The sequence below is a fragment of the Physella acuta genome, unplaced genomic scaffold (assembly GCF_028476545.2).
Source record: "Physella acuta isolate Inbredline_101_S28 unplaced genomic scaffold, ASM2847654v3 ptg000405l, whole genome shotgun sequence".
NCBI classification, from domain to species: Eukaryota; Metazoa; Mollusca; class Gastropoda; family Physidae; genus Physella; species Physella acuta.
Genome location: NW_026731924.1, coordinates 676,656 through 689,668, shown reverse-complemented (window position 1 = coordinate 689,668; position 13,013 = coordinate 676,656). Strand labels below are relative to the sequence as shown.

General features: G+C 35.2%; 1 protein-coding gene across 2 annotated transcripts in view; it reads left to right on the top strand.

Moving 5' to 3' along the window:
- Positions 1-896: 896 nt before the first annotated feature.
- The window catches only part of LOC131942414 (cubilin), a 37,961-nt gene continuing 25,844 nt past the window's right edge, over positions 897-13,013 (top strand). For both annotated transcript variants that reach the window (XM_059302289.1, XM_059302288.1), the window contains exons 1-10: positions 897-992; positions 2,590-2,815; positions 3,118-3,217; positions 6,237-6,382; positions 7,357-7,491; positions 8,085-8,181; positions 8,585-8,700; positions 8,815-8,940; positions 10,917-10,998; positions 11,667-11,758. In XM_059302289.1, coding sequence (XP_059158272.1) covers positions 2,755-2,815; positions 3,118-3,217; positions 6,237-6,382; positions 7,357-7,491; positions 8,085-8,181; positions 8,585-8,700; positions 8,815-8,940; positions 10,917-10,998; positions 11,667-11,758 — 955 coding nt within the window. In that variant the 5' untranslated portion in view covers positions 897-992; positions 2,590-2,754. The remainder of the gene's footprint in view (positions 993-2,589; positions 2,816-3,117; positions 3,218-6,236; positions 6,383-7,356; positions 7,492-8,084; positions 8,182-8,584; positions 8,701-8,814; positions 8,941-10,916; positions 10,999-11,666; positions 11,759-13,013) is intronic.

The window sequence follows — 13,013 nt, the reverse complement described above, 5'->3', positions numbered from 1 at the left end:
TCAGGGTTACATACATCATTGGGCACAAGGTGACACCAAACTCCGTATAGTTTTGGCACATTCATAGATGCGGAGTGCTACATACGGAGTTTGCCTGCTCTACAACATAATCTTGTATTTGTATGTAACTTACATAGACCTACTATGTAGCCTTCACCATAACGTTTAGAAAATATTTGAAAACCACCGTGTAAGTTGTTTCATGGCTGTGTGGGCAAGCTAGAATTTTTTTGAATTATAAAATGTTAATATGTTGATAGATATTGGGTTGGTATTTGTTACTAGATTGTTTTGGTTATTAATTTATTGGACTCGTGATACTAAGTTGTTAGATTGTTATAGCTATAGCACTTTTAAAAACATGTCTGTAGTGTATATCTGTAGTGTGATGTGTGCATGATAGAACTTTTAATAACTTTTTTTTTCAGTTGTTATATTTACGTACGTTGTTTAATGAATAAAATGAATTAAATGACTCATATAATGTGTTAATTCTATTACTTTATTTTTTTTATGAACATACAACTGCAAAATATAATATTATTTCCTAACTTTTGTGTGTGTGTGTGTGTGTGTTAACAATAAAAACTTCAAAAAGTGACACACATCTAACAATCTAGTAAAATCTAGTTGAATATAGCCACAATCACTGTGTTAACAATAAAAACTTCAAAAAGTGACACACATCTAACAATCTAGTTGAATACAGCCACAATCACTGTGTTAACAATAAAAACTTCAAAAAGTGACACACATCTAACAATCTAGTTGAATACAGCCACAATCACTGTCGTGTTATTACTGCTAGAAAAAAAAAGTCTAGCCCATCAGGCAAACTGTTCCCTGAGCACTTCGGTCGACTGCAAATTTCGGGTTTTTAGAGTTTGTTTTGACAATGAGATTTTTTACTTTTGGTGACTTAAAGAAGACGTAGATTCTAGATCTAGATCTAGATCTACATGTGTATTCTCCGCGTAGTCACTTCGTAAATAGTAAATATTATTAAGTATAGTATTAGACTACTAGATCTAGATTACCAATAATAAAATAAGTATCAGACCAGTAGTATCATGCCATTAGATTAGAGTAGAATCTAGAAGATCTAGAAATCTAGTTATTTAGTAGTAGACTGAGTAGACTCCTACCACCACTGTTACTGTACTGTACTCTTACTCCTTACTGGTAATCTATCGTTTTAGGTACGTAAAATCGCCCGCGACTAGTAATGTGAAAAACAGGTGACTCCTTAAATTTTAATAATTATTTCACGTTTTGAGGACGATTTATGTTTTGAAAAATACAAAAATGTTTCCCTGTTTCATTTAGATTTTAGATCTATGTAAATCTACCTGTTTTTAATTTAAACTACAATTGAATCAAAACTTTTCAGTAATAAATGAAAACTAGCGATGTTTCCAACAGATGCAACATTGCTCATTTACTATAGCAGCCATCTTGTTGAAGTTTTTTTTATAAAATTATAGCGCTAGATTCAGGGGAAGACACGCTAACTTACAGATGGCCGCTTTTTATATAGCAAATCCTGCTCGCAAACACTGCTGTTTAAAGTTAATTTCTGGCCTATATTGATATATTTAGCCATTGATTTAGGTTTATTATTCATTTATCTATAATATTTGACACAAATATATCACAATATACTTTTATTAAAGCCTTGACAATGAGGTAACTTTTTTGTACATTACTAGCCGCAGGCGATTTTACATACATTTTACAACGATAGATTACCAAAAAGGCTTTAATAGAAGTAGGCCCTATATTGTGATATAAAAAGATATATTTGTGTCACATATTATAGATAAATGAATAATATTAAATATCTAGAGTAAAGTGCAGCGCACAGTCAAAACACTGCTGCGACCAACCTCCTGATTATTTGCTCAATATAATAATTGTTCTAAACAAAACAACCACTATCTGCTGTACCTAGGTCCATTTCTAAACATATCCAGGTCAAATTCTTTTGTTTTCTCCTTCTGGAAGACGAGTTTTAAATTTTTAAAAATTTTTTAGTTACGACGTCATATTTGGGTCATGTTGATTAAAGCAATCTAGCTTTAAAGCAATCTGAGAGGAGAAATTGGGGGTGGCTGCAGCTGGATAAGGATTTGAACTAGACTAGCCTAGATCAAGATTCTACATTTAAATTACAGTTATTTTTCATCAACATTAATTATTAATAAATATATAATTCTCGTTATTTTAGCTTAGATTTAGTATAACAAAAACAAATTTTAGTCAAACAAAAACAAATTTGCTAACAAAAATGCATTTCAAAAAATGAAATAGATCTAGACCAAAAAAAAATCTAACAAATACACACTTTGGAAGCCATATAAAATATTTTTAAGTAATTTGTTTTATGTAGGGTGAGTTGCTATTTAATACTTTATCCTCTCAGACCAGAATATCTATGGGACATTTCATGGGTTTTGTGTGAACAGATTTCATGACCAAATCTTGCCAAAATCTAATGGGCAAGATTTATATATCTGAAGGACCAAATAAATAGATGCAGGCATATACTGTCATGTGTCACATCCAGTAAGCATGCTAATATTTCTCCAGGTGGGCTGCTATACAAACAAGTGGGCTGCAATACAAGTGGGCTGCTATACAAGTGGGCTGCTATACAAGTAGGCTGCTATACAAGTGGGCTGCTATACAAGTGGGCTGCTATACAAGTGGGCTGCTATACAAGTGGGCTGCAATGTTTGACTGACATGGTTTGTCATGGCCTGGCTCAGCACCTTCTACCTTGTGTCAGTCTTATGTTTGGGTCTACAAGGTCAAGGTAAGATCTCACAAGTTCACATCTTCAAATACACAGGATGCTTCATTCATTCAGTAGACCTACACGTCTATGGCTGGTTCATTCATTCAGTAGACCTACACGTCTATGGCTGGTTCATTCATACAGTAGACCTACACGTCTATGGCTGGTTCATTCATTCAGTAGACCTACACGTCTATGGCTGCTTCATTCATACAGTAGACCTACACGTCTATGGCTGGTTCATTCATTCAGTAGACCTACACATAACACAGATAACCTTGACCCCAGATCATGCAATTCATTTAACCTTGACCCCACAGATCATGTGATGCTGGTTGAAAACTGCAACTGGCCCAGAGAACAGCTGGTCAAACAAAACATCTCAGTCAAAATACCAGAGTCACTGAGGCAAAGTCTGGTGTAAGTAGTGGTCAGTTCTAGGGTAATTAGGTCAACTATACAGTGGTTAGTTCTATGGTAATTAGGTCAACTATACAGTGGTCAGTTCTAGGGTAATTAGGTCAACTATACAGTGGTCAGTTCTAGGGTAATTCGGTCAACTATACAGTGGTCGATTCTAGTGTAATTGGGTCAAATATACAATGTCAGGTAACTAGTTTACCTGGTCAGATCTTGTGTAACTGTCAACTTGACAGAGTCTATTTTATTGTACTTGGATAAACATCACAATAGTTATGTGGCCTTATTTAGATCCACTACAGAAATTGTAATAACAAATTTTGATTGGTTCAACAAGCTTCATTATACAATTTTTTTTCCTGTAGACTAGGCTCAATGTTTGGATTAATACAATTTTTTTATCCTGTAGACTAGGCTCAATGTTTGAATTAATACACATGTTTTCATATAGACTAGGCTCAATGTTTGAATTAATACAAGTTTTTTTTATGTAGACTAAACTCAATGTTTGAATTAATACACAATTTTTCCTGTAGACTAAACTCAATGTTTGAATTAATACACAATTTTTCCTGTAGACTAAACTCAATGTTTGAATTGATACACAATTTTTCCTGTAGACTAAACTCAATGTTTGAATTAATACAAATTTTATCCTGTAGACTAAACCCAATGTTTGAATTAATACACATTTTTTCATGTAGACTAGACTCAATGTTTGAATTAATACAAATTTTATCCTGTAGACTAGGCTCAATGTTTGAATTAATACACAATTTTTCCTGTAGACCTAGGCTCAATGTTTGAATTAATACAAATTTTATCCTGTAGACTAGGCTCAATGTTTGAATTAATACAAATTTTATCCTGTAGACTAGGCTCAATGTTTGAATTAATACAAATTTTATCCTGTAGACTAGGCTCAATGTTTGAATTAATACAAATGTTTTCATGTAGACTAGGCTCAATGTTTGAATTAATACAAATGTTTTCATGTAGACTAGGCTCAATGTTTGAATTAATACAAATGTTTTCATGTAGACTAGACTCAATGTTTGAATTAATACAAATGTTTTCATGTAGACTAGACTCAATGTTTGAATTAATACAATGTTTTTCCTGTAGACCTAGACTCAATGTTTGAATTAATACAAATGTTTTCATGTAGACTAGACTCAATGTTTGAATTAATACAATGTTTTTCCTGTAGACCTAGACTCAATGTTTGAATTAATACAAATGTTTTCATGTAGACTAGACTCAATGTTTGAATTAATACAAATGTTTTCATGTAGACTAGGCTCAATGTTTGAATTAATACAAATGTTTTTATGTAGACTAGGCTCAATGTTTGAATTAATATAAATGTTTTTATGTAGACTAGGCTCAATGTTTGAATTAATATAAATTTTATCCTGTAGACTAGGCTCAATATTTGAATTAATACAAATGTTTTCCTGTAGACTAGACTCAATGTTTGAATTAATACAAATGTTTTCATGTAGACTAGGCTCAATGTTTGAATTAATACAAATTTTATCCTGTAGACTAGGCTCAATGTTTGAATTAATACAAATTTTATCCTGTAGACTAGGCTCAATGTTTGAATTAATACAAATTTTATCCTGTAGTCTAGGCTCAATGTTTGAATTAATACAAATGTTTTCATGTAGACTAGGCTCAATGTTTGAATTAATACAAATGTTTTCATGTAGACTAGGCTCAATGTTTGAATTAATACAAATGTTTTCATGTAGACTAGGCTCAATGTTTGAATTAATACAAATGTTTTCATGTAGACTAGGCTCAATGTTTGAATTAATACAAATTTTATCCTGTAGACTAGGCTCAATGTTTGAATTAATACAAATTTTATCCTGTAGACTAGGCTCAATGTTTGAATTAATACAAATTTTATCCTGTAGTCTAGGCTCAATGTTTGAATTAATACAAATTTTATCCTGTAGTCTAGGCTCAATGTTTGAATTAATACAAATGTTTTCATGTAGACTAGGCTCAATGTTTGAATTAATACAAATTTTATCCTGTAGACTAGGCTCAATGTTTGAATTAATACAAATGTTTTCATGTAGACTAGGCTCAATGTTTGAATTAATACAAATTTTATCCTGTAGACTAGGCTCAATGTTTGAATTAATACAAATTTTATCCTGTAGACTAGGCTCAATGTTTGAATTAATACAAATTTTATCCTGTAGACTAGGCTCAATGTTTGAATTAATACAAATTTTATCCTGTAGACTAGGCTCAATGTTTGAATTAATACAAATTTTATCCTGTAGCCTAGACTCAATGTTTGAATTAATACAAATGTTTTCATGTAGACTAGGCTCAATGTTTGAATTAATACAAATTTTATCCTGTAGACTAGGCTCAATGTTTGAATTAATACAAATTTTATCCTGTAGACTAGGCTCAATGTTTGAATTAATACAAATTTTATCCTGTAGACTAGGCTCAATGTTTGAATTAATACAAATTTTATCCTGTAGACTAGGCTCAATGTTTGAATTAATACAAATGTTTTCATGTAGACTAGGCTCAATGTTTGAATTAATACAAATTTTATCCTGTAGACTAGGCTCAATGTTTGAATTAATACAAATTTTATCCTGTAGACTAGACTCAATGTTTGAATTAATACAAATGTTTTCATGTAGACTAGGCTCAATGTTTGAATTAATACAAATGTTTTCATGTAGACTAGGCTCAATGTTTGAATTAATACAAATTTTATCCTGTAGCCTAGACTCAATGTTTGAATTAATACAAATGTTTTCATGTAGACTAGACTCAATGTTTGAATTAATACAAATTTTATCCTGTAGACTAGGCTCAATGTTTGAATTAATACAAATGTTTTCATGTAGACTAGGCTCAATGTTTGAATTAATACAAATTTTATCCTGTAGACTAGACTCAATGTTTGAATTAATACAAATTTTATCCTGTAGACTAAACTCAATGTTTGAATTAATAAAAATGTTTTTTTATGTAGACCTAGGCTGACATGCCAGACTCGGCTCTTGGCTTACACTACTTACAGCCCTCTTCACTTGAGGGTTGTCAGGTTTAACCTGAGCGGCTCCGGCATCTGCTCATCCAAATCTGAACGAGTCACGCTTGATATGGGAGAAAACTATGGTGGGTGTTCAATTATCTTGGTTATAGTTTAGCTGGTACAAGATTTGATCAACTATTATAAAAGGATGTGTTCACCAGATCTAGGCAAAGGTTTGCCTCTCCAATCTGATTGTGTGTTAAACACCAGTAGCCATTTGAATTGATTGTGTGTTAAACACCAGTAGCCATTTGATCTTATTGTGTGTTAAACACCAGTAGCCATTTGATCTGATTGTATGTTAAACACCAGTAGCCATTTGATCTGATTGTGCGTTAAACACCAGTAGCCATTTGATTTGATTGTGTGTTAAACACCAGTAGCCATTTGAATTGATTGTGTGTTAAACACCAGTAGCCATTTGATCTGATTGTGTGCAGTAGCCATTTGAATTGATTGTGTGTTAAACACCAGTAGCCATTTGATCTGATTGTGTGTTAAACACCAGTAGCCATTTGAATTGATTGTGTGTTAAACACCAGTAGCCATTTGATCTGATTGTGTGTTAAACACCAGTAGCCATTTGATCTGATTGTGTGTTAAACACCAGTAGCCATTTGATTTGATTGTGTGTTAAACACCAGTAGCCATTTGATCTGATTGTGTGTTAAACACCAGTAGCCATTTGAATTGATTGTGTGTTAAACACCAGTAGCCATTTGAATTGATTGTGTGTTAAACACCAGTAGCCATTTGATCTTATTGTGTGTTAAACACCAGTAGCCATTTGATCTGATTGTATGTTAAACACCAGTAGCCATTTGAATTGATTGTGTGTTAAACACCAGTAGCCATTTGATTTGATTGTGTGTTAAACACCAGTAGCCATTTGATCTTATTGTGTGTTAAACACCAGTAGCCATTTGATTTGATTGTGTGTTAAACACCAGTAGCCATTTGAATTGATTGTGTGTTAAACACCAGTAGCCATTTGATTTGATTGTGTGTTAAACACCAGTAGCCATTTGAATTAAAACCAAACTTGAACCATCCCCAGGGTACAGGAACATTTCCTGGTGTGGCCAGACTTTTGCTTACGACCTTCAGCTGTCAGTATTTGAGCTGACCTTGACCTACTATACTGGGGAAAATGGTGCTGGGAGTGGATTTGAGATTGAGTTTTCACAAGGAGGTATGTCCTGCTTGTTATGTCGTCTTCTGTCCTAGCTCTGTCCTGTCTTGTCCCAGCTCTGTCCTGTCCTGTCCCAGCTCTGTCCTGTCCCAGCTCTGTCCTGTCCCAGCTCTGTCCTGTCCTGTCCCAGCTCTGTCCTGTCCCAGCTCTGTCCTGTCCTGTCCCAGCTCTGTCCTGTCCTGTCCCAGCTCTGTCCTGTCCTGTCCCAGCTCTGTCCTGTCCTGTCCCAGCTCTGTCCTGTCCCAGCTCTGTCCTGTCCTGTCCCAGCTCTGTCCTGTCCTGTCCCAGCTCTGTCCTGTCCTGTCCCAGCTCTGTCCTGTCCCAGCTCTGTCCTGTCCCAGCTCTGTCCTGTCCTGTCCCAGCTCTGTCCTGTCCTGTCCCAGCTCTGTCCTGTCCTGTCCCAGCTCTGTCCTGTCCTGTCCCAGCTCTGTCCTGTCCCAGCTCTGTCCTGTCCTGTCCCAGCTCTGTCCTGTCCTGTCCCAGCTCTGTCCTGTCCCAGCTCTGTCCTGTCCTGTCCCAGCTCTGTCCTGTCCCAGCTCATTCCTGTCCTAGCTGTGTGCTACTAACTATGCCCCCCCCCCCCCATATTTCAGACAGAACCCAAGCACAAGATGTCCAGTGCACTAGACTCCCTGTGGCTGTAGAGCCAAGACTCTTGTACTCACCCAACTACCCAGACAACTACCAAAGGTCAGTTACTCTCAACTTTACAACATGATAACTACCAAAGGTCAGTTACTCTCAACTTTACAACATGATAACTACCAAAGGTCAGTTACTCTCAACTTTACAACATGACAACTACCAAAGGTCAGTTACTCTCAACTTTACAACATGACAACTACCAAAGGTCAGTTACTCTCAACTTTTCAACATGGATTTTACACCGCACATGTTTTCATTTGTATATTATTGAGTTGTTGGTTTCATGAATGTAGCCATTTAAAATCTTGCTTGAGCTAAGACTACAGTGTGTATACTGTCAGACAATTTTCTTGGTTTCAGTTCTGTAAGAAAACTCTACTGTCAGACAATTTTCTTGGTTTCAGTTCTGTAAGAAAACTCTACTGTCAGACAATTTTCTTGGTTTCAGTTCTGTAAGAAAACTCTACTGTCTGGAGGCAGCCAGCAATTATTACATACACGTACACTCAAGGGAGATGAATCTGGAACTTGGGTGCGGCTACGACTTTCTCAACATAAGCAATTGTAAGTTGTCAGAGCAAGAGTAGAGAACCATAGAAATATTATCTCCCTTTCAATTCTAACCATCCCTTACATTTCCATCAATCTTTCAATTCTAATCATCCCTTACATTTCCAGCAATCTTCTGTGGAAGGCAAGACATTGACATCATACTGCCCACATCATTTGCCTCATTCAAGTTTCAATCAGATGGTAATAAAGAATATCCAGGGTACATCTTAGAGTACCAGGCCATTAATGCCAGTAAGTGATATATTTGTCTTAGAGTACCAGGCCATTAATGCCAGTAAGTGATATATTTATCTTAGAGTATCTGATCATTAATGTTCGTTACTCACTACATATTTACTTAACGTACTAATTTATTGATTCCACCATATCCATGTATGTCATATCCATGTATGTCATATCCATGTATGTCATATCCATGTATGTCATATCCATGCATGTCATATCCATGTATGCCATATCCATGTATGCCATATCCATGTATGTCATATCCATGTATGTCATATCCATGTATGTCATATCCATGTATGTCATATCCATGTATGCCATATCCATGTATGTCATATCCATGTATGTCATATCCATGTATGTCATATCCATGTATGTCATATCTGTGTATGCCATATCCATGTATGCCATATCCATGTATGTCATATCCATGTATGTCATATCTATGTATGCCATATCCATGTATGTCATATCCATGTATGTCATATCCATGTATGTCATATCCATGTTTGTCATATCCATGTATGTCATATCCATGTATGCCATATCCATGTATGTCATATCCATGTATGCCATATCCATGTATGCCATATCCATGTATGTCATATCCATGTATGTCATATCCATGTATGTCATATCCATGTATGCCATATCCATGTATGTCATATCCATGTATGCCATATCCATGTATGCCATATCCATGTATGCCATATCCATGTATGCCATATCCATGTATGCCATATCCATGTATGCCATATCCATGTATGTCATATCCATGTATGTCATATCCATGTATGTCATATCCATGTATGCCATATCCATGTATGCCATATCCATGTATGTCATATCCATGTATGTCATATCCATGTATGTCATATCCATGTATGACATATCCATGTATGCCATATCCATGTATGCCATATCCATGTATGTCATATCCATGTATGTCATATCCATGTATGCCATATCCATGTATGTCATATCCATGTATGTCATATCCATGTATGTCATATCCATGTATGTCATATCCATGTATGTCATATCCATGTATGCCATATCCATGTATGCCATATCCATGTATGTCATATCCATGTATGCCATATCCATGTATGCCATATCCATGTATGTCATATCCATGTATGTCATATCCATGTATGTCATATCCATGTATGTCATATCCATGTATGCCATATCCATGTATGCCATATCCATGTATGTCATATCCATGTATGCCATATCCATGTATGCCATATCCATGTATGCCATATCCATGTATGCCATATCCATGTATGCCATATCCATGTATGCCATATCCATGTATGCCATATCCATGTATGTCATATCCATGTATGTCATATCCATGTATGTCATATCCATGTATGTCATATCCATGTATGCCATATCCATGTATGCCATATCCATGTATGTCATATCCATGTATGTCATATCCATGTATGTCATATCCATGTATGTCATATCCATGTATGCCATATCCATGTATGCCATATCCATGTATGTCATATCCATGTATGTCATATCCATGTATGTCATATCCATGTATGTCATATCCATGTATGTCATATCCATGTATGTCATATCCATGTATGTCATATCCATGTATGTCATATCCATGTATGTCATATCCATGTATGTCATATCCATGTATGTCATATCCATGTATGTCATATCCATGTATGTCATATCCATGTATGTCATATCCATGTATGTCATATCCATGTATGTCATATCCATGTATGTCATATCCATGTATGTCTGTAGCCCAGTCAAGTCTGTCACTGACATTGACACTGACACTGAATGTTTTGTTTCAGCAACTTTGACGTGTACCTCCAACAGAACTGTCACTGCCACTGACATTGACACTGACATTAAATGTTTTGTTTCAGTAACTTTGACGTGTGCCTCCAACAGAACTGTCACTGCCACTGACATTGACACTGACATTAAATGCTTTGTTTCAGCAACTTTGACGTGTGCCTACAACAGAACTGTCACTGCCACTGACATTGAAACAGTTTTATACCTGGTCAACATGACACAGAGGTAAAATTTTCATCTCTAGTTTAGGTGCTATTGCAGTTAACCCTACAGGTGTGGTTTATGTTAACCCTATAGCTGTTGTTCATGTTAACCCTTTAGCTGTGTGTCATGTTTTTGCTAACTGTTTATGTTTCTTATTTATGACATCACATGTCAAGACACCAATCTGCTGATTTGTGCCTTGTCATCTGTTTTTGTCCTTTAGGCTCCATTCTACTTCCTTCTTGTACTAAAAATAGCTGGATGTACAAGCAAGACCATGCAGCCAAACACAATTTTCAGGGGATTCAATATCCTACTCCAGTTATCAACACAACATGCATATCATTACATACATTTTGCAAAAAAAAAAGATGTATTGATAGTGTTTGTAATATGTGATGTTTTGCTCACAGTGGGGATGATACAAATTCATCTAGAATATTCCATCTAAGCTGCGCAGTCACATTGCAGCGCAGTAGTTGTAAACCTGCAGTTAATTTGTGAAATACAAATGACCTTGAATAGGTCATATCAGAGCACCACACAGTCAAAAAATATTTCCAAACCAGCTTTAGGAGGGGGGGGGGGGGGGTCCCTCTATTGCTCACTTACCTGAAATTTTAAGGCACAACATGTGTGGTTGTTGTCAGTTGAGTTTCTGATGTGAGTTTCTCCCCAACTTTCTCCAGGTGCGCTGTTGTTGTTGACTCTGGCTCGGATGACAAGGTGCTCAGTCTAAATCTCAACAACCCCCAGCACATGGACATCTTTATAGACAACAGTAAGTTTAGACCATCAGAATAGACAACAGTAAGTTTAGACCATCAGAATAGACAACAGTAAGTTTAGACCATCAGAATTTTATAGACAACAATAAGTTTAGACCATCAGAATAGACAACAGTAAGTTTAGACCATCAGAATTTTATAGACAACAGTAAGTTTAGACCATCAAAATTTTATTGACAACAGTAAGTTTAGACCATCAGAATTTTATAGACAACAGTTTAGACCATCAGAATTTTATAGACAACAGTAAGTTTAGACCATCAGAAAAGACAACAGTAAGTTTAGACCATCAGAATAGACAACAGTAAGTTTAGACCATCAGAATTTTATAGACAACAGTAAGTTTAGACCATCAGAATTTTATAGACAACAGTAAGTTTAGACCATCAGAATAGACAACAGTAAGTTTAGACCATCAGAATAGACAACAGTAAGTTTAGACCATCAGAATTTTATAGACAACAGTTTAGACCATCAGAATAGACATCAGTAAGTTTAGACCATCAGAATTTTATAGACAACAGTAAGTTTAGACCATCAGAATTTTATAGACAACAGTAAGCTTAGACCATCAGAATAGACAACAGTAAGTTTAGACCATCAGAATTTTATAGACAACAGTAAGTTTAGACCATCAGAATAGACAACAGTAAGTTTAGACCATCAGAATAGACAACAGTAAGTTTAGACCATCAGAATAGACAACAGTTTAGACCATCAGAATAGACAACAGTTTAGACCATCAGAATAGACAACAGTTTAGACCATCAGAATTTTATAGACAACAGTAAGTTTAGACCATCAGAATAGACAACAGTAAGTTTAGACCATCAGAATAGACAACAGTAAGTTTAGACCATCAGAATTTTATAGACAACAGTAAGTTTAGACCATCAGAATAGACAACAGTAAGTTTAGACCATCAGAATTTTATAGACAACAGTTTAGACCATCAGAATTTTATAGACAACAGTAAGTTTAGACCATCAGAATAGACAACAGTAAGTTTAGACCATCAGAATTTTATAGACAACAGTTTAGACCATCAGAATTTTATAGACAACAGTAAGTTTAGACCATCAGAATTTTATAGACAACAGTAAGTTTTTAAAATTATGTCCAGCAAATGAACTACAATATTTTAGAAATAGATTGCAGTTTTTTCTAAACAGCCAATCACTGTTTGTCTTACAAAAGTAAACTTCAGGTTACAATTAAAGCCTGATAAAAATAAACGGGAAAAAATTA